General features: G+C 45.5%; 1 protein-coding gene across 2 annotated transcripts in view; it reads right to left on the bottom strand.

Moving 5' to 3' along the window:
* Positions 1-22,919, bottom strand: part of ARID4B (AT-rich interaction domain 4B) — an 897,525-nt gene that overhangs the window by 87,956 nt on the left and 786,650 nt on the right. For both annotated transcript variants that reach the window (XM_040350731.1, XM_040350732.1), the window contains exon 17: positions 11,623-11,707. In XM_040350731.1, the coding sequence (XP_040206665.1) occupies positions 11,623-11,707 (85 nt within the window). The remainder of the gene's footprint in view (positions 1-11,622; positions 11,708-22,919) is intronic.

The raw sequence follows: 22,919 nt of genomic DNA, 5'->3' as shown, positions 1-22,919 counted from the left end.
AAATCAGGCTTGACCTGACGTGATTGACGTGATGCGCCGTTCGTGGAATTTCCCAATGTGCATTGCTCCGCAAGGACGTCATTGGATTCGACGCGAATGTAAATGACGTCCAGCCCCATTCACGGACGACTTACGCAAACGACGTAACTTTTTAAAATTCGACGCGGGAACGACGGCCATACTTAACATAGGATACGCCTCATATAGCAGAGGTAACTATACACCGGGAAAAGCCTTACGGAAACGTCGTAAATGTACTGCGTCGGCCGGGCGTACCTATTTGCGTATCTAGCTGATTTACATATTCTAGGCGTAAATCAGCGTACACGCCCCTAGAGGCCAGCTTAAATATGCAGTTAAGATCCGACGGCGTAAGAGACTTACGTCGGTCGGATCTTAGTCAAATCTAGGCGTATCTGATTCTATGAATCAGGTGCATAGATACGACCAGAAAACAATAAGTGCAGCGCTAAAGTTGATATTGAGTGGAAAAATGTTGCCAAAATCACATATCATTGGAAGTGAGAACAACAGAGGACTGTGAGGAATGTGAATGGGAATTCACTCAGCATGGGGGCAATGCTTGTAATGAGTCCATGTGTATATAACCTAACAGGTGAATGGAAACACCGACCAGGTGCAATGAACAATGAAAAGTTCAATGAACAAATGGAAACAGTTCATAGGTATGCTTCCCAGTGGAAGGATAAAACACTTCAAACGTAATGCTGGTTCAGATAAAGAAAGTAGCAGTCATGGCTTGTCTGTAGCAATCTTCAGAAAATCATATAAAGAGGGTGGATACTCTTACCAGCTAAGGTGGACTTGCATGTTAGTACTAACATCAAGTCGGATACAGCATGGTGGTCACAGCGGACCCTGGGCTCTGTACGGATGGATCTGTGGGATGGTCTCTCCAACTGGAACGATGGAACCGATCTTTTCAGATACCTCTCAGGAACAGAAACCCAAATGGACAGGGCCGATGACTCATGGATCAACACAGCATGTGTGGAAAGGAAAAAAAATGCTCCAATGGTGCAGGTCAAAAAAAAAACGTGAAGGCTTTATTTGTAAAAAAATTAAACAATAAAATCACGTGAATAGTTATAAAAGGCAGTATGGGGTACTGAGCATGTTACCCGACGCGTTTCGGCTCTAAGCCATCAACAGGGGCATGTATCTGTACCCCCACACTGCTAAATTTATATGTACCAAACAATCCAAAGCTTCTCCCCAGGGAGGGAGGAGACAGGAAGTTAAACAATCATGGTAATGCATGGCATAAGCTGATGCGTATTTTACATATGCAAAACATGTCATACAAGTATACATCATAAAACCATTTAATAAAAATGCACATATGTAGCACAAAAATATAAAAAATGACTTGCAGAGGGTAAAATTTGACTTATACCAACTATTTGTGTAGCAAACCGTTTATCACAGTATATGTTAAAACATGTCAATGCTGAGTGTCCAACTGGAAGCTGCAATCCGCCGCCAGCCATAACACATCACCCCTTCTGGAAGAAGCACACACTCTCCAGCACCAACATGTATAAAAAAACGCACAGAAGCCCAGAACTTGAGCTAACACAATACACAGCTCCTGGAAATCAATCCGGAGCGTGTATCAGTGTACAGGGGACACCCTACGTGATTGGAGGACAACGGAGAAGGCTAGGGGGCGGGGCCGGTGACGTGAACCGATAAACATCCAATCGCTGTCATCAGCCACAGCCGCTCCCCCAGGTCAGGTCCGTATACTGAAGACTAATGGAGGGGGAGGGCCCCAAATCGCAACCTATTAACAGAGAGGATCGTCGATGACTGACAAGCATCAGCGATCCGACGTGAGGTGCAGAGAACGGGCGCGGTGACGACGAATCGCCAGCACGGCCGCCCACTGAACTACCGCCGACACCACGTGCGCTCGTCATGTGACATAAACACCATCAGTCTAGGGAAATTAACAAAAGCTCCGGACGTACAGCGAATTACGTGATAACGTCATAATCGGAGAGCCAATCGAATGGGTGTATCAACAGCCGAGGGCTAATAGAGACAATTCAGCCCTGGGGGACACTCGAAGGGTAGGATGGCAAAACATTGATGCAAGAAACAAAAAATAGTTTGAAAATAATCTGTGTCAGTAGACATCCAAATAAACACAGTGAGAGTGCCTTGATGGAATCATATTTGATGGTGAAACTTTATATTAGATATTCGGTGCACATCAGAATAGGACATGGATGTCACAACAGCCCAATGAATGGACGCACGTCAAAAATAATTTGTGTCAGTGGGCATCCAAATAAAAACAATGAAAGTGCCTAGATGGACTACATGTTTAATGGTGAAACTTAATATTAGATATTCAGTGCACACCAGAATTAGACATGGACGTCACAAAGGCCCAATAGAGGGACGCATGTCGAAACCGGGGGGCACTGAAATCTGTGGCTTTTGAGATAACCTTTACAAAAAAAGGAGAAACGGAGGAGAAACATGACACTTAGGAGCTCACGCCCGGTTGATGAAACAGTTGACATCCCAGTCAACGTTCATGCCGTGGGGCGTGTAGCTCCTAAGTTCATGTATCCAAAAGGTCTCTAAGCGGGAGACCCCCCTCACACAGGAGTCACCCCGCCAATGAGGCACAAATTTATCGATAACTTGGAAAGAGGTACCCCTAGGATCTTTCGCATGGCATTCCAAGTAGTGTCTGGAGACTGTGTGCTTGGGGCAGCCCTTCCTAATCTTACCCAAATGCTCATTCACTCGAATGGCAAAGTTGCGAATGGTTCGGCCCACGTATTGCAACTTGCAGGGACATGTAATCAGGTACACTATATAGCTAGTGAAACATGTAGTAAAATGCTTCATCTGATACGTGCGGTTGGTTACAGTGGAAACAAAAGTATCCGTCCTCCGTCGGCCCAAAACATTGACAATGCATGGGTTGCACTTCCGACAGGGATGGTAACCTTTAGTTTCTGGAAAAAATACAACTTTTTTTGGTGGATCTATGACATTGGGTGCAATTTCACTTTGTACGGATTTTGCTCCCCTGAAAATTACACCTGCCCTTTCAGGTAAGGAGGGTCCTAGAATCTTGTCACTACGGAGGACCTTCCAGTGTCTATTGAGTATTTTCTTTATGTCATTATGTTGTACAGAAAAAACAGTGAAGAAGGACCATTTAAACCTATCGTCCCTATCTTTCTTGGGTTTGTCCATAAGCAAAGAAGACCTTTCAAGGTTAGAAACAGTGTTAATAGCCTCGTCCAAATCATGAGTTCTGTATCCTTTATCCAAGAATCTCTTTTTTAAAATCTGGCACTGAGAATCAAAATCTTCCCTCCTGGTACAATTTCTCTTCATACGAAGGAATTGACCCTGAGGGACAGATCGCAGCCATTGATGGTAATGGCAGCTATCGACCGGAATATAGCCATTCCGGTCGGTTGGCTTAAAGTAAGTCTTAAACTCGAAGTGACCATCGATTGCCAAGATCTCTAGATCTAAAAAGTGGATCGAGGTGGAACTGGCTTCGTATGACAAAACGATACCACGATCGTTGTCATTAAGGAAGGACATGAAGGAGTCAAGAGACTCCCTCGTGCCCTTCCAAAGGAGGAGGATGTCGTCGATATAACGCGCCCAGAGAACCAGTTCGGGTCTACGTGGGGTATCGACGACATCCTCCTCCCACTGGGCCATGAAAAGATTGGCGAGGCTGGGGGCATATTTGGCCCCCATCGCCACGCCTTTGACTTGGGAAAAAAACTGCCCCTGAAACCAGAAGTAGTTGTGCTTTGTGGCGAAGTTCAGTAACTCCATAACAAAGTTCCTCTGGATCACAGAAAGGGAAGAGTTACGTGTAAGGAACAGTTCCACCGCGGCCAGGCCCAATTGATGGGAAATACATGTATATAAGGCGGAAACGGCAGCCGTCACCAACAATATTTCACCCTCATAATGGACAGACTCAAGTAATTTAATAGTGTCCTTAGTATCCCTCAGATATGAGGGAACCGATTTTACAAGAGGCTGAAGATAGAAATCTATATACCTGCCGATACGCGATGTCACTGAGTCAATCCCGCTGACGATGGGTTTGCCCAGGGGGATTGACAACGTCCTTATGGACCTTCGGCAGGTAATAGATGACCGGAATACGCGGTGCCAAAGGGACTAGGTATTCTGCTTCCTTTTTGTTTAGGATGTTGAGGGCTGAACCTTCTTTAATTAAGGCTGTTAAGGCCTTTTTGTATTTGGAGGTGGGATCTCCAGGGAGGATGATATATGTGGTGTTGTCACCCAGCAATCTATTCATCTCCTGGAGGTACGCTTCTTTATCCAATATCACCATTACCCCGCCTTTGTCGGCTGGGCGAATGATGATATTTTTCTTGGCACAGAGGGTCTGTAGACCCGCTTGTATAGTAGGATCTTGATGGATTCTCTTTTTGGGTAGCTTGTCTAAATCGTTCAAAACCAAACTGCGGAACACGTTGACAGAGTGGGCTGTGTTAGCCGCAGGGTTGAATAAAGAGGGATTGGACAAGCCAGAGTGTATGGTCGCTACATTCAAGGTAGAGTTAGAAGTGACAGAGTGTGTGGTCACTGCATGTGAGGTAGAGTTGAATATGACGGGGGGGGGAATGGCTGACGACGTCAAAGTTCCACCCTGTTGGGTGGACATAGATTGGGATAAAAAGTGTCTCTGTATATTCAATTTACGAATACATTTTTGCACATCGATGAAAGTGGAAAAACCATTGAGCTTCCTGGGAGGAACAAATTTCAGACCCTTGTCAAGGACAGTTTGTTCATCTTCAGAAAGGGTAACTGAACTGAGGAATAGACCTATGCCTCTGAGATTTTTCTTTTTTTGGCGCTGAACACGCCAGCCACCTCTGATACCTCGTTTGGTCTTTGGCTGCGAGGTATGTGATAAGTGGGAGGGTGGAAGCCCTGTGGTCTGGGAAAACCTGGTTCCTCATACCACCCATCATGAGAACCTCTAGGGTGGTCTTCGCCATCCCCATAGTAGTGAGGGTATGGGCGGAAGTCATAATGGGCTTCATATGTCTCTCCCATGCGTGGAGCATTAGAATATGAAGTCCTCACTGGGGTGTGATAGGTGGATCCCCTTCTAATTGGACCGTTCTCCTGTGTCCACCTAGAAGGGCCCACATCATATTCTCCAGAATGTGTATAATTAGGGTCATGTTGTATATAACCTCTATTACCCCGATTGTGGCCCCTCCCTCTATATGGGAAACCCCTGCTATTGGAAGAAGATCGATGTCTACCACGACCCTCTACATGTGGGGGGGGATGTTGTTTGGGGGGATTCTTGATGTTAGTATCTCTTTTAGGAGGCGGTCTTGTGGAAGGCTGGGAAGGAGCCTCATAGACCAGCGTCCTATCAGAGATAGCATCGGGAGGTGCAGAAATTTCCATATCCGAATGAGCATTAGCAAGGCTAATGGAAATTTTCTTCTGCCAATTGAAGACAGTTTTGGCTTTATAATCAGCTATATCCCGATTGTATTTCTTTTGCTTCTTTGTCTTCTGCTCTTTCTCCTCTTTTTCAAGCAGAGTTGTTAGACCAGAAGACAAAGAAACATACTCAGGAGTATTGATAGAGGGAATGAGTCTTTCTCTAGTTTCCTTGATCTCTTTGTCCAAGATCTTCAAACGAGCTTTTTTGCGTTCCATCAGGAAGGCAATAAGCTGAAGACCAGCCTCGTTAAAGTACTTATACCAGGAATCTAAATCTAGTTCGCCCTGTTGGGGAGACACATCCCACCGTAAGCCTTGGGGGACCATAGATTCCTTTGTATACTGTTCCAAAAATGCGATGTCCCAGTGGAGATGAACCTCTGAGACCATGACATTTTTTAACCTGACAAACACACCACTGATTTCAGTGTTGGGGTTGAGAACTGTGAAAACACCGTGAGTGTTGAGGGACCTAGAAGTTGAGGGACCTAGAAGTCCTGTATTCAAATACATCCATGACGGATAAAATAAGCAGCAATTAATAATATGTCAGAAAATGGTCTAACAACTCTGCTTGAAAAAGAGGAGAAAGAGCAGAAGACAAAGAAGCAAAAGAAATACAATCGGGATATAGCTGATTATAAAGCCAAAACTGTCTTCAATTGGCAGAAGAAAATTTCCATTAGCCTTGCTAATGCTCATTCGGATATGGAAATTTCTGCACCTCCCGATGCTATCTCTGATAGGACGCTGGTCTATGAGGCTCCTTCCCAGCCTTCCACAAGACCGCCTCCTAAAAGAGATACTAACATCAAGAATCCCCCCAAACAACATCCCCCCCCACATGTAGAGGGTCGTGGTAGACATCGATCTTCTTCCAATAGCAGGGGTTTCCCATATAGAGGGAGGGGCCACAATCGGGGTAATAGAGGTTATATCCAACATGACCCTAATTATACACATTCTGGAGAATATGATGTGGGCCCTTCTAGGTGGACACAGGAGAACGGTCCAATTAGAAGGGGATCCACCTATCACACCCCAGTGAGGACTTCATATTCTAATGCTCCACGCATGGGAGAGACATATGAAGCCCATTATGACTTCCGCCCATACCCTCACTACTATGGGGATGGCGAAGACCACCCTAGAGGTTCTCATGATGGGTGGTATGAGGAACCGGGTTTTCCCAGACCACAGGGCTTCCACCCTCCCACTTATCACATACCTCGCAGCCAAAGACCAAACGAGGTATCAGAGGTGGCTGGCGTGTTCAGCGCCAAAAAAAGAAAAATCTCAGAGGCATAGGTCTATTTAACCTCAGTTCAGTTACCCTTTCTGAAGATGAACAAACTGTCCTTGACAAGGGTCTGAAATTTGTTCCTCCCAGGAAGCTCAATGGTTTTTCCACTTTCATCGATGTGCAAAAATTAATTCGTAAATTGAATATACAGAGACACTTTTTATCCCAATCTATGTCCACCCAACAGGGTGGAACTTTGACGTCGTCAGCCATTCCCCCCCCCGTCATATTCAACTCTACCTCACATGCAGTGACCACACACTCTGTCACTTCTAACTCTACCTTGAATGTAGCGACCATACACTCTGGCTTGTCCAATCCCTCTTTATTCAACCCTGCGGCTAACACAGCCCACTCTGTCAACGTGTTCCGCAGTTTGGTTTTGAACGATTTAGACAAGCTACCCAAAAAGAGAATCCATCAAGATCCTACTATACAAGCGGGTCTACAGACCCTCTGTGCCAAGAAAAATATCATCATTCGCCCAGCCGACAAAGGCGGGGGAATGGTGATATTGGATAAAGAAGCGTACCTCCAGGAGATGAATAGATTGCTGGGTGACAACACCACATATATCATCCTCCCTGGAGATCCCACCTCCAAATACAAAAAGGCCTTAACAGCCTTAATTAAAGAAGGTTCAGCCCTCAACATCCTAAACAAAAAGGAAGCAGAATACCTAGTCCCTTTGGCACCGCGTATTCCGGTCATCTATTACCTGCCAAAGGTCCATAAGGACGTTGTCAATCCCCCTGGGCGACCCATCGTCAGCGGGATTGACTCAGTGACATCGCGTATCGGCAGGTATATAGATTTCTATCTTCAGCCTCTTGTAAAATCGGTTCCCTCATATCTGAGGGATACTAAGGACACTATTAAATTACTTGAGTCTGTCCATTATGAGGGTGAAATATTGTTGGTGACGGCTGACGTTTCCGCCTTATATACATGTATTTCCCATCAATTGGGCCTGGCCGCGGTGGAACTGTTCCTTACACGTAACTCTTCCCTTTCTGTGATCCAGAGGAACTTTGTTATGGAGTTACTGAACTTCGCCACAAAGCACAACTACTTCTGGTTTCAGGGGCAGTTTTTTTCCCAAGTCAAAGGCGTGGCGATGGGGGCCAAATATGCCCCCAGCCTCGCCAATCTTTTCATGGCCCAGTGGGAGGAGGATGTCGTCGATACCCCACGTAGACCCGAACTGGTTCTCTGGGCGCGTTATATCGACGACATCCTCCTCCTTTGGAAGGGCACGAGGGAGTCTCTTGACTCCTTCATGTCCTTCCTTAATGACAACGATCGTGGTATCGTTTTGTCATACGAAGCCAGTTCCACCTCGATCCACTTTTTAGATCTAGAGATCTTGGCAATCGATGGTCACTTCGAGTTTAAGACTTACTTTAAGCCAACCGACCGGAATGGCTATATTCCGGTCGATAGCTGCCATTACCATCAATGGCTGCGATCTGTCCCTCAGGGTCAATTCCTTCGTATGAAGAGAAATTGTACCAGGAGGGAAGATTTTGATTCTCAGTGCCAGATTTTAAAAAAGAGATTCTTGGATAAAGGATACAGAACTCATGATTTGGACGAGGCTATTAACACTGTTTCTAACCTTGAAAGGTCTTCTTTGCTTATGGACAAACCCAAGAAAGATAGGGACGATAGGTTTAAATGGTCCTTCTTCACTGTTTTTTCTGTACAACATAATGACATAAAGAAAATACTCAATAGACACTGGAAGGTCCTCCGTAGTGACAAGATTCTAGGACCCTCCTTACCTGAAAGGGCAGGTGTAATTTTCAGGGGAGCAAAATCCGTACAAAGTGAAATTGCACCCAATGTCATAGATCCACCAAAAAAAGTTGTATTTTTTCCAGAAACTAAAGGTTACCATCCCTGTCGGAAGTGCAACCCATGCATTGTCAATGTTTTGGGCCGACGGAGGACGGATACTTTTGTTTCCACTGTAACCAACCGCACGTATCAGATGAAGCATTTTACTACATGTTTCACTAGCTATATAGTGTACCTGATTACATGTCCCTGCAAGTTGCAATACGTGGGCCGAACCATTCGCAACTTTGCCATTCGAGTGAATGAGCATTTGGGTAAGATTAGGAAGGGCTGCCCCAAGCACACAGTCTCCAGACACTACTTGGAATGCCATGCGAAAGATCCTAGGGGTACCTCTTTCCAAGTTATCGATAAATTTGTGCCTCATTGGTGGGGTGACTCCTGTGTGAGGGGGGTCTCCCGCTTAGAGACCTTTTGGATACATGAACTTAGGAGCTACACGCCCCACGGCATGAACGTTGACTGGGATGTCAACTGTTTCATCAACCGGGCGTGAGCTCCTAAGTGTCATGTTTCTCCTCCGTTTCTCCTTTTTTTGTAAAGGTTATCTCAAAAGCCACAGATTTCAGTGCCCCCCGGTTTCGACATGCGTCCCTCTATTGGGCCTTTGTGACGTCCATGTCTAATTCTGGTGTGCACTGAATATCTAATATTAAGTTTCACCATTAAACATGTAGTCCATCTAGGCACTTTCATTGTTTTTATTTGGATGCCCACTGACACAAATTATTTTTGACGTGCGTCCATTCATTGGGCTGTTGTGACATCCATGTCCTATTCTGATGTGCACCGAATATCTAATATAAAGTTTCACCATCAAATATGATTCCATCAAGGCACTCTCACTGTGTTTATTTGGATGTCTACTGACACAGATTATTTTCAAACTATTTTTTGTTTCTTGCATCAATGTTTTGCCATCCTACCCTTCGAGTGTCCCCCAGGGCTGAATTGTCTCTATTAGCCCTCGGCTGTTGATACACCCATTCGATTGGCTCTCCGATTATGACGTTATCACGTAATTCGCTGTACGTCCGGAGCTTTTGTTAATTTCCCTAGACTGATGGTGTTTATGTCACATGACGAGCGCACGTGGTGTCGGCGGTAGTTCAGTGGGCGGCCGTGCTGGCGATTCGTCGTCACCGCGCCCGTTCTCTGCACCTCACGTCGGATCGCTGATGCTTGTCAGTCATCGACGATCCTCTCTGTTAATAGGTTGCGATTTGGGGCCCTCCCCCTCCATTAGTCTTCAGTATACGGACCTGACCTGGGGGCGCGGCTGTGGCTGATGACAGCGATTGGATGTTTATCGGTTCACGTCACCGGCCCCGCCCCCTAGCCTTCTCCGTTGTCCTCCAATCACGTAGGGTGTCCCCTGTACACTGATACACGCTCCGGATTGATTTCCAGGAGCTGTGTATTGTGTTAGCTCAAGTTCTGGGCTTCTGTGCGTTTTTTTATACATGTTGGTGCTGGAGAGTGTGTGCTTCTTCCAGAAGGGGTGATGTGTTATGGCTGGCGGCGGATTGCAGCTTCCAGTTGGACACTCAGCATTGACATGTTTTAACATATACTGTGATAAACGGTTTGCTACACAAATAGTTGGTATAAGTCAAATTTTACCCTCTGCAAGTCATTTTTTATATTTTTGTGCTACATATGTGCATTTTTATTAAATGGTTTTATGATGTATACTTGTATGACATGTTTTGCATATGTAAAATACGCATCAGCTTATGCCATGCATTACCATGATTGTTTAACTTCCTGTCTCCTCCCTCCCTGGGGAGAAGCTTTGGATTGTTTGGTACATATAAATTTAGCAGTGTGGGGGTACAGATACATGCCCCTGTTGATGGCTTAGAGCCGAAACGCGTCGGGTAACATGCTCAGTACCCCATACTGCCTTTTATAACTATTCACGTGATTTTATTGTTTAATTTTTTTACAAATAAAGCCTTCACGTTTTTTTTTTGACCTGCACCATTGGAGCATTTTTTTTCCTTTCCACACATGCTGTGTTGATCCATGAGTCATCGGCCCTGTCCATTTGGGTTTCTGTTCCTGAGAGGTATCTGAAAAGATCGGTTCCATCGTTCCAGTTGGAGAGACCATCCCACAGATCCATCCGTACAGAGCCCAGGGTCCGCTGTGACCACCATGCTGTATCCGACTTGATGTTAGTACTAACATGCAAGTCCACCTTAGCTGGTAAGAGTATCCACCCTCTTTATATGATTTTCTGAAGATTGCTACAGACAAGCCATGACTGCTACTTTCTTTATCTGAACCAGCATTACGTTTGAAGTGTTTTATCCTTCCACTGGGAAGCATACCTATGAACTGTTTCCATTTGTTCATTGAACTTTTCATTGTTCATTGCACCTGGTCGGTGTTTCCATTCACCTGTTAGGTTATATACACATGGACTCATTACAAGCATTGCCTCCATGCTGAGTGAATTCCCATTCACATTCCTCACAGTCCTCTGTTGTTCTCACTTCCAATGATATGTGATTTTGGCAACATTTTTCCACTCAATATCAACTTTAGCGCTGCACTTATTGTTTTCTGTTTATACTTGACTTTGTTTGTTTGTGTGCTGGCTGCTACATGGTCTAAATTTCTCTAACTAGCGCAATTTTTTTCCCCACATTTTTTTTTTTATACTTTTCTGGCATAGATACGACCGGCCGGACTCAAAGATACGACGGCGTATCAGGAGATACGTTGTCGTATCTTCTCTCTGAATCTACCCCAAAGACTGTAGGAAGAGAAAAAAACAAAACTCACATGCATACAATACTGCCATTAATTACATTAATTACAAAAAAAAACTAAGAAATGGTCTTTCATTCTGGTATCAAGACAACATTTTTTTTTTTTTTGCCATTCTTGAGGCATGCATACAAAATTATTTAAGAAAAGGTTGAAATTAATACCTTAATTTTCCTTCTGTGTTTTACTTTTGGTACACTCTTATCAGCTGGTCTGTGTGTTTTGTCATCTTTTATCCACTCATCAGATCTATACATTTTTATGAAAAACAAAAATAAAAAACAATATTTAGGCAAAATATGTTGACAATTAGTTAATTTTAGAGGTACTTCCTAAATTCAAATCCACATTTGTCTGGACTGTGATGGCAACAGTAGAATAATTTACATGATGACCCCATAGATACAATCATTGTACAGCTAAGTGTGCACTTCACATATCCATAATCTGCACATTTTAGTTATATAGCACTGTTAGAGTAATTCTAAAGCCTACACATTTTTTAACCTTAATGTGTTCCTTGCATCAAGGTAAACAAAAATGTTTAGGCATTTTACCCGAGAAGTGGCTCTTCAGGGTCGCTCTGTGCAATTTTATTGCACAGTGCAGGTAAGTATATAGATGTTTGTTATTAAAAAATAAAATTACCTTTGCAAACACTAACCACTTAAGATCCGGACCAAAATGCAGCTAAAGGACCTTGCCCCTTTTTGCGATTCGGCACTGTGTCGCTTTAACTGACAATTGCTCGGTCGTGCGACGTGGCTCCCAAACAAAATTGGCGTTCTTTTTTTCACACAAATAGAGCTTTCTTTTGGTGGTATTTGATCACCTCTGCGTTTTTTTTTTTTTTTGCGCTATAAACAAAAATAGAGCGACAATTTTGAAAAAATTCAATATTTTTTACTTTTTGCTATAATAAATATCCCCCAAAAATATATAAAAAAAAATGTTTTCCTCAGTTTAGGCCGATACGTATTGTTCTACCTATTTTTGGTAAAAAAAATCGCAAATAAGCGTTTATCGGTTGGTTTGCGCAAAATTTATAACGTTTACAAAAAAGGGGATAGTTTCATTGCATTTTTATTAATTATTATTTTTTTACTACTAATGGCGGCGATCAGCGTTTTTTTTCGTGACTGCGACATTATGGCGGACACTTTGGACAATTTTGACAAATTTTTGGGACCATTGTCATTTTCACAGCAAAAAATGCATTTAAAATGCATTGTTTATTGTGAAAATGACAATTGCAGTTTGGGAGTTAACCACAGGGGGTGCTGATGGGGTTATGATGCGGACCGGGTCGCGGTAGCGCACCGCGGGCGCGTGCCCGTGACCCCACGGCTGGGCTTAAAGGACAACGTACCTATACGTTGATGTGTCATTCTGCCGACGTATATCGGCGTGAAGGGATCATTAAGTGGTTAACTTCCACAGTTTAATTGGATACATCCCCAAACTTGGTTTAAAGCAGCCTAGTTTGATAATAAAGTCAAGCATTGGCACTTTTTTTTTTTTTGCAGATTCAACCCTTCTATCTGTCCAGATGATCATTGTCACCAAAAATGTATTGAAAATCCAATATTTTACAATCAACTTTAAAACAGGGAAGAGATTAGGAACTGTCTAAAGCCCTGTACACACGATCGGTTTGTCTGATGAAAATGGACCGATGGACCATTTTCATCGAACAAACCGATTGTGTGTGGGCCCCATCGGTTTGTTTTCCATCGGTAAAAAAAAATAGAACATGTTTTAAAATTTTCCTATGGATAAAAAAACGATAGAAAAAAATGATCGTCTGTGTGGAACTCCATTGGTCAAAAATCCATGCATGCTCAGAATCAAGTCGACGCATGCTCGGAAGCATTGAACTTCATTTTTCTCAGCACGTCGTAGTGTTTTACGTCACCGTGTTGCACACGGTCAGATTTTTGACTGATGGTGTGTAGGCAAGACTGATGAAAGTCAGCTTCATCGGATATCCGACGAAAAAATCCATTGGATTAGATTCCATCAGATATCCGATCGTGTGTACAGGGCATAAGGGAAGAATTCCCTTCACTTCAAAAATACTATCTATCACTTGCTCTTGCATCTCTAGGATAAGAGGTGAAAGGAAATCTCCAATATGGAACACACGCGACAAAAAATGTAATAATGGGGAATAATTCACAGACAGGGAAGACACAAAAATTTATTGACATTTATACAAACGCTGATCATTAAGTTTGTAGGACTATTCTGCCAAACACTGTATTGTAACATTGTAGTTATAGAGGCCAGGGCAATCCTTTATTGGTATAATTAGTCAGTAATAATAGCATTTGCCGATGTCCATGTTGCTGCTTTGCATATTGTCTTCACGTATCATGAATCTTCAATGATGTTGCCATAGCTTTGGTAGAGAAAGTCCTTGGATCTTCCATAATGGATAGCCTTTGTAATGTGCACATGTTCTTGATTGTCTTAAAGCCCAACTCCCCATTTCATTTATCTTTAACCACTTCCCACCTGGCCACTGCATATGTACGTTCAGGAACGTCCCTCAGAAGGAGGGGGATCACATGCCCGTGCAGCGGCGTGATCCCAATGCGCTCGTGTCACCCGGACACAGCGCATCTCAGATCGGCAGGGGGGCTCTGTGATTGGCCCTCTTGATCACATGACGGCCATGTCTAATCACAGCCGTCACGTGATGTAAACAGAGAGCCGGTTGCTAGGCAATCGGCTCTCCTCTCCTCCCACATTAGTTGTCGGTGAGGAGAGGAGAGCTGATCACTGCAGCTGGCTGGTGATCAGTGTGTATGAGCTGTTTTTTACAGCTTTTTACACACTGATCACCAGTGTAAAACATGTACACAATGTAAAACACACATGTCCCAACACAATGTCCCCAAAACACATGTCCCCACACACATGTAACAGTAAAATCACATTTCCCAATGATTATCTGCTCACATAAGTCCGTGATCACCTGCGCACATCTGTACATGATCATTTGCATACATCTGTCCGTGATCACACAAACCAATTATTATACACTTAACTGTATTTTTTTTACCAAAGACATGTAGCAGAATACGTTTTGGCTTAAATTTATGACAAATTCGATTCTATTGGATTTATTTTAAAATAGAAGATTTTTTTTTTTTCAAGATTTTCAAAAGAGTCGTGAATAAATACCACCAAAATAAAGCTCTATTTGTGCAAACAAAATGATAAAGTTTAAATTTAGGTAAAGCGTAGCATGACAGAGCAATTGTGATTGAAAATGGGAGAGAGCTGAAAGCTGAAAATTGGAAGGAAAATTGGAAGGAAGGAAGGGGGCGAAAGTGCCCAGTATTGATGTGGTTAAAATAGTTTATTTAGATGGCAGAGAGGTCTTCTCGGCCACATTTTCTGTTGAAAGAGTGCACCGCATGCCCGCCATGGGCCGCCAAAAGGAGCCCCTCCGCGAACATTTATTGCTAAACTGCTGAATTACAAAGACCAAGATGCAGCACTACGTATGGCACAGGTGAAAGGCAATATACCCACTGGCAATGTCAAGGTGGCCATCTGTACAAAAGTGCAGACGGAGTTTCACTGAGGCTAAAAGATGCTTACGTATCAAAAACCTCAAATATTTCATGCTCTTCCCTGCACGCCTTTGCACGGAAGATGATTAACGAGCCATTTTCTTAGAGCCTCCTGAGAACACCATCACCTGGCTAGAGGAACGTGAAACAAACAGAAAAGTGAACAATTAACCTGCAGTATACAACGCCTGACTGGGAACTACAACCACGGACCACAAACCTCCTTCTCTGCACTTTTCTCAGGTACTGTAGACTTATTCCTGAGCCTCTTTCTATCTCCAGTTTGCCATCTGCACTATTCCCCCTGTTTTCTTCTACTCCCCCGCCTCATCACCCACTGTCGCGATGGAAGGGCCCTATCTAACATATCAATCACCTGAAATAATACAACACCCGTGACCATTCCGCCTGACCCCCACAGACTCTCTAAATCAAGGCTTCCTTGCCCTGACACTCGCAAGGGTACCTAAAAAGATATGGTCAAGTTGCACAAAATGCCAAGGCTGAAGCTGGAAACAACTTGCACATTCCCCTCTACAAACGGAGACTTACCCTATTTTCCGGCGTATAAGAAGACGTCCTCTCGCCTGAGGCCGAGGACGTCCGTGATAGGCGGAACACTGAACACAGGCTCTGCTGGGTGTTTCCGCCTATCACGGAACAGGACATGGAGGAGGCGCGGCTTTTTAATAATGGACGCCCGAAGTCCGACTCTGCATACAGGGATAAGGTATGGAGATCGGCACAGTGAGATAGGCAATGGGCACAGTGAGGTATGCAATGGACACAGTGAGGTAAGTCGGAAGGGGGTCATCTTATAAGGGGAGTATATCCCAAAACCAACCTTTTAGCTGGGAAATTAGGGGGTCGTCTTATAGCCCAGTCACCTTATACGCCGGCAAATACAGTACTACTAGGAGTCACAGTAGTCCTACATTATGCAACATTTCCCCCCCCCCCTTGCACTACCAGAGCGACCTGGACTGCGGATATAGATACACTTTGGAATCTACCCTGCCATACCAAACTAACCTTACCACGATATGCCCTGCAAACTGTGATTCCAGCGAAGTATTACCAGACCAACCTTTTCGCTCAGGGCCTAGGCCCAGGTTTTCTGTTATTGTTTTACCTTGAATGAAGTGTTAGACCCACTTCATGCACAAGTTAATTTTGTGTTACGCAGGGCTGTCTTAATGAGAGGGCACACCTGGGCACTGCCCAGGGGCCCCAGCTGCATGGGGGGCCCCTGCACTTTCCCCAAAGCAGCTGGCCCTTGAGCCCACGCTGTTCCAAAATTGGGGGCCCCATGATGGTACCGAGAGTGATAGATACACAGGGGAGGCAGTCTGCCTCCTACCTACTTGATGTCCGTTTACCTACACTGTCATTATTGTAGGGGCCCCAGAGCATTACTTTGCCCAGGGGCCCATGATGCTATTAAGACGGCACTGGTGTTACGGGAATATGCTTACACCAGTTGGGGTTGGTGTTGGGCTGGGTGGGAGGGAGGGGGGATTGTTACATCAAAAGTACAATACAACCAGTACAGATGCTATAATTTACAGAATGCAATGTTCAGTGTATTTCTTCATGCTTTACTATCTGCTATTAACATCACACCTCACCATCGAATCTCTGAAGTCTCTGAAATTCTTAACTTAGAATGTTAGAGGATTGCAAGACAAGGTTAAACGCACAGCTCTCCTATCCTACATTAAAAAACTAAGGGCAGACATCATAGTCCTTGTTAAGATGCATATAGCAGGCAGCTTATAGCTTGCCCTTAAACTCCCCTGGATTGGCTGGGCATACCATTCAGTCCATACCACACACGCAAGAGGGGTGTCATTGCTCATAACCAAGTCCCTGCACTTTAAATTGTGTGACCTGAGTTTGGACCCACAAGGTCATTATGTTTCCATACATGCTAAAATATATGGTGAACAATTTCTACTAATGGCTTTCTATGTACCACCTCCATTTTCCATGACAATCCTGACAGAGGGAATCGATTTTATGGCACAATACCCGACGATTTCAGCCATCTGCCTGGGAGACTTCAATGCCACCCTAAACCCAGACCTGGACAGAGCACACTTACCTGCCTCCACTCTCAGGCCCTGTACCTCAACTAGATTTGTCAGATTGATATCATCCTTCAATCTGGCTGACTCGTGGCGGGCTAAACACTAAACCGCCAGAGCATGCTCATGCTTCTCCTCCACCCACAAAACAATGTCCCGTATAGACTTTATTCAACTGTCACAGATACTCGTGCCTCGCCTACTAGATGCAGCCTTTTGCCCTAGACTCTTATCGGACCATAGTCCATACTGGATAACCCTGGCTGTCCCTATAGTTAAACCACCCAAGATATGGAGACTAAACCCTTTTTGGCTCTCATTATTACCAGATGATGGTCAGATGGATGAGGACTGGAAAAGATACTTCCAGGACACTGTCTCATCTGCGAGTATATGGGGCTCATTCAAACTACACGTGAGGGCCATGCTGATATCCCAAATCAATAGACTCAAAACAATCACAGCTGAAAAGGCAGACAAGGTACTGGATGAGCTCTCCCTTGCAGAATGTCAATATGAGGCTGACCCAACTCCTGATAAAGCTTACCGCCTTAAAACTGCAATCTAGAGCAGTTAATCAGCTGCAATATGAGATGTCTAAAAGAAAACTTTTTCCTCTAGACAGAAACTCTGAGCATGGAGGGAGAGCGGGTAAGCTATTAGCATACATGGCTCACAGCAAGGACAGACCCCCCAGTAGTGATCTCCCTGCGAAACCCGTCAGGAGAGATGGTAACCAAACCTGTAGCAGTAACAGCAATGTTCCGCAGTTTTTTTTAGCTCTCTTTACACCAATACCACATCCGCTGATTTAACACCTATTGACCGCTTCCTAGAAGGACCTTTCCACAACTGACCCCTGCCCAGATAGAGACACTTGAAGCATCACTAACAACCAAGGAGATAGCAATGGCAATTGCCAGTTTCGCTAGAGCCAAGTCACCTGGGTCTGATGGACTACCCATCAAATTCTATTCGCAATACAGTGAGACTCTCCTACCTCAGCTGCTTACCCTATACACCCACCTGTATGAGACTTTCATCTTACCAGCATCCATGAGGGAAGCATTTTTAGTGCTCATCCCCAAACCGGGCAAGGATTTGGGCCTCCCAGAGTCGTATAGACCCATCACCCTCCTTCAAAATACTTGCAAAAATGTTGGCACTGCGCCTCAATTAGGTTGTTCTAACCCTAGTGCATTAAGACCAAGTCAGCTTCGTGCCAGGCAGGAACACCTCATTTAATCTTAGAAAATTGTTTATCATTATACATGCAAACTCATTATGATAATGTTGGAGAGAGAGTAGCACTTGACACAGCCAAGGCATTTGACTCGGTAGAGTGGAACTACCTGGCGAAATGCCTGGCACAATATGGCTTTGGCACAAAATTTCTTAGATGGACACACTTGCTGTACCAGGCCCCAGTAGCCAGAGTAACAGCCAACGGATGGCAGTCAGATACATTTGAACTATAGAGAGGTACCAGACAGGGCTGTTCTTTATCCCCCATACTATATGCCTTGACCACAGAACCCATAGCAATATCCATCAGAGGCAACCTATTGATACGAGGCTTGCATGTAGGCGATCTAGAAGAAAAAAATAAACATGTACGCTGATGACACATTACTATATCTAGCGGATTCAGGCCCCTCTCTAGCTGAAGCTCTACTAACAATTGAACATTTTGGCTAATTTTCCAGACTCAAAATCAACTGGGAGTAGTTGCAAATTCTCTCCTCGGTGTTCCCCATCCAAAACATCACAAGACAGGGATGCCCACTTTCACCCCTTCTATTTGCACTGGACTGAACCACTGCTGCAAAAAGTCAGATCCAATCCGAACATTAAAGGGATGCAGGTGGGTTCTCTGGAACACAAGCTTTCTGCCTATGCGAACAATGCCCTTATTCCTGTAGTGGATCCCCTTGTCTCATTGCCAAACCTGATGGGAGAGTTGTCCGCCTATTGAGAAGTGTCCAACTTCTGAATTAACTATGCTAAATCTGAGATTCTGTCCATCACCATTTCCTCGGCCCTGCCCTCCTCCCTGAAGGGATCCTTCCCTTTCATGTGGGCATCTCCCTCTATGAGATATCTGGGTGTTCAGCTTTCAGATCGACTTGACTACCTATACACACATAACTATGCCATTCTACTATGCCCCTTGTCAAAATTTTGCTTCATTCACATGGGTTGACCATACAAATATCCTTAAAATGATGATACTGCCCAGCATACTCTTTCTCCTGCAGTTACCCCGGCGCTTCTTCATGGAGCTCTGCAGCCTCTTCATTAAGTTTGTGTGGGGCGGAAACAGACCATGCCTTGACATGGCGTGGCTACACAGATCTAAGTTAACAGGGGGTCTAGGTATACCCAATGTATTCCAATATTACCAGGCGATTGCACTGCAGCGTGTCCTTAACTGGAGGTTTCACACAACCTTTAAGTTCCGGGTCCCCCTGGAAAAGACTATGGAGGGTCGCGATTAGTCATATACGCCAAAGGGTCCCCACAGGAGATAGGGGTCCTCCCGACTGGGTGTTCCCACTAAACATGCACTCCCTGAGGGTATGGGATAGAGTGAATGGCCATTTGGCTCTTGCACTACAGACGTTCCCACTGGCACCTGTGGGCGGTTATCCATGGTTCCCCCCCCGGGAAGCGGTTATCCTTCCTCGGAACCTGGGCGAGTGATGGGGTTGTTAGTCTAGCACAATTTGTGGAGGGTCATTCACTGGTTCCACTTACCGCCCATGGTGGCTTCCCTTAGATTTGCAGTGCATTGCTGGCTGATGATTGGCCAAGCATGCACTATGACCTGCATGCTTTGGTCAATCACAGTGCAGAAAAAATGGAGAGCCATAATTGGCCAAAGCCAGGGTGGCTTTGGCCAATTATGTCTCAGGGGGTTTAGTACACGCCCCACACTATATAAGGCCGCCTGCATGGTGGTCTTTTGTAGTGTGTTGCGGCGGTGGTGAAAGACAGACAGACAGTGTCATTTCATTTGAGTTAGATAGAGCAGGCAGGCGAGTAAGTTAGCTGCAGTTACAGTGTGTAGAGGATAAATATGCATCCCACTGTATTCAGTTTAGCTAGATCCGTTCCTGTTATTCTCTTCCTAATATACTGACAGGCAGGTAGGCAGGTAGGCAGTGTGCTAGCTGCAGTATTTTTACTTAGTGTACTGTGTACTTTGCACAGTGTGCACCTAAAGCTACCTGAATACAATTGCTGGGGTTCTCATACTAATACAGGCAGGGAGCTGCAGTATTTTCATTTAGTGTACTGTGTCCTCTGCACAGTGTGCATCTAAAGCTACCTGAATAGCTGAATAGGTGGTGTTCTCATACTAATACAGGCAGGGAGCTGCAGTATTTTCATTTAGTGTACTGTGTCCTTTGCACAGTGTTCACCTAAAGCTACCTGAATACAATTGCTGGTGTTCTCTTACTAATAATACTACAGGCAGGCAGTTGATTCTGCTAGCTGCAGTATAATCATTATATATATGCATCCCAGCTTTGTGCAGCTACATCTCCCTGCAGGCCATTAGTATGTCTGGAAGGACAACAAGGAGAGGCAGACAGTCACGAGCCGATAAAAGAGGGCAAGCAGGCCCTGTGTCTAGAGGCAACAGTGCTGGTCGTGGACACGGTGCATCCTCATCAGCACGTGGACACACTTGTCCCTTTTTTCGGCAGCTGGCCGTGTTGAGCCGCAACACGCCAAAGACTTGGTGGAGTGGATGACCAAGCTGTCCTCGTCCTCCTCATCCTCTCTCACCCAGGCTCAGGGTACATTGTCTGGCAAAGCAGCTGCCAACGCGGCCTCTTCGCTCGGATCCATTGCATCAGTCACTCCTTCCCTAGCCCCACCATGTCCTTCTGAGAAGTCCCCCAAACTGTTTGACCACAGTGTTGGGTACATGCTGCAGGAGGATTCACAGCGTTTTGAAGGCTCTGATGATGGTACCCAGCTAGAGGAAGGCAGTAACGTGAGCCCAGAGAGAGGGGGTGCCCAAGAAGGACAGCAATCTGGCAGTCATGTATCCCCAGCTGCAGCATACTGCCAGGTTTGCTACAGTGATGAGAAGGGAGAGGATGATGAGGTCATTGACTCTACGTGGGTGCCTGAGAGGAGGAGGAGACACATCTCCAACGAGGCAGGATGCCCTTCAGAGGCCAGCTTAAGGGCAGCACACCGACTGCATCACACTGGAGAGCTCTGCATGTGCAGGGCGCTGCTGTCTCTCCGCGTTATTCCAAAAGTTCTTTGGTGTGGGCCTTTTTTGAGATGAGCGCATCAGATCGCACCGCTGCTCTTTGCAACATATGTCTCAAGCGTATCTGGCGTGGCCAAAACATCACCCGCTTGGGTATCACCAGACATATGTAGACCTGCCATGCAGTTCATTGGCAAGCGTACCTAAAAGACCCACACCAAAGAACAAAGAGGACCTCTACTTGCTCCTCATCAGCTGGGATTTCCAACCCCACTATACCTTCAGTCCTCTCTGAAACCTGCACTGAGAGGAATGAAGGTGTAGAATTAGGCGTGTCACAGCCAAGTACGTGCGAGCCATCTGCTATCGGTACACCAACGTCATATTGTACCAGGCAAATTTCCCTGCCCCAGCTGCTGCAGCACCGAAAGAAGTTCGCTCCCAGCCATCCACATGCCCAGTGGTTGAATGCTAGCTTGCCTAAATTTCAAGCACTTCAACTGCTGCCTTTTCAGTTGGTAGACTCTGCCCCCTTCTGTGAGTTTGTGGAATGTGCGGTACCTCAGTGTTAGGTTCCCAAATGCCACTTTTTCTCACAGAAAGCGATTCCGGCTCATTACCGGCATGTGGAAGGCAATGTCCATGCCTCGCTGGACAGGGCGGTCAGTGGTAAGGTGCATATTACCGCTAACTCATGGTCCAGCAGGCATGGACAGGGAAGTTACCTATCTTTCACGGCGCATTGGGTGACTCTGCTGGCAGCTGGGAAGGATGCAGGACAAGGTACAGTAGTGTTGGAGGTTGTTCCGCCACCACGCCTCCAAAATGCTACTACTGGTGATTGTGACACAACTCTCTCCTCCACCCCCTCCTGTTCTTCTTCTTCCTCCATGGCCTCTTCCTCTGCTGATTGGTCCTCGGAACCAGCGGTGCTCCGTAGGCATTCAAGGGGCTATGCAGGTATGCAGACAAAAAGATGCCATGCAGTGATTGCCACTGGGGCAGAGGTTCTGTCAGCTCTGCAGGGGCAGGCTCAGAGGTGGTTGACGCCACGTCAGCTTAAGCCAGGAATGGTGGTTTGCGACAATGGCTTCAACCTCCTCTCCGCCCTCCGAAAGGGTAAACTGACCCATGTGCCCTGTTTAGCTCACTTCCTTAACTTGGTGGTGCAGCGGTTCTTGGGCAGGTACCGTGCTTACGGATGGCCTGAAGCAAGCCAGGAAACTGTGTGCATTTCCGACGGTCATATAATGCCAGTGCTCGGCTGGCTGACCTCCAAAAGGAATACAACCTGCCCAACCTGTGATGTGCCCACCAGTGGAACTCTACATTGGCCATGCTGCAGCGGCTGTACACGCAGCAGAGGGCCATCATTGATGTGCCAATATGGCACCAGGACAGGGTCAGGGGAGCTTGTTTTTTTCCCCACGCCAGTGGGCCACGATCAGGGATGCATGCACTGTCCTGTCACCATTTGAGGAGGCCACAAGGATGGTGAGCAGTGATAGTGCATGCATCAGTGACACTGCCCCTCTTATCCACCTGTTGGAGCATAC

This window comes from Rana temporaria, chromosome 4, assembly GCF_905171775.1.
Source record: "Rana temporaria chromosome 4, aRanTem1.1, whole genome shotgun sequence".
Taxonomy (NCBI): Eukaryota; Metazoa; Chordata; class Amphibia; order Anura; family Ranidae; genus Rana; species Rana temporaria.
Note: the sequence above shows the minus strand (reverse complement) of the source record. Positions and strands in the feature narration are given on the sequence as shown.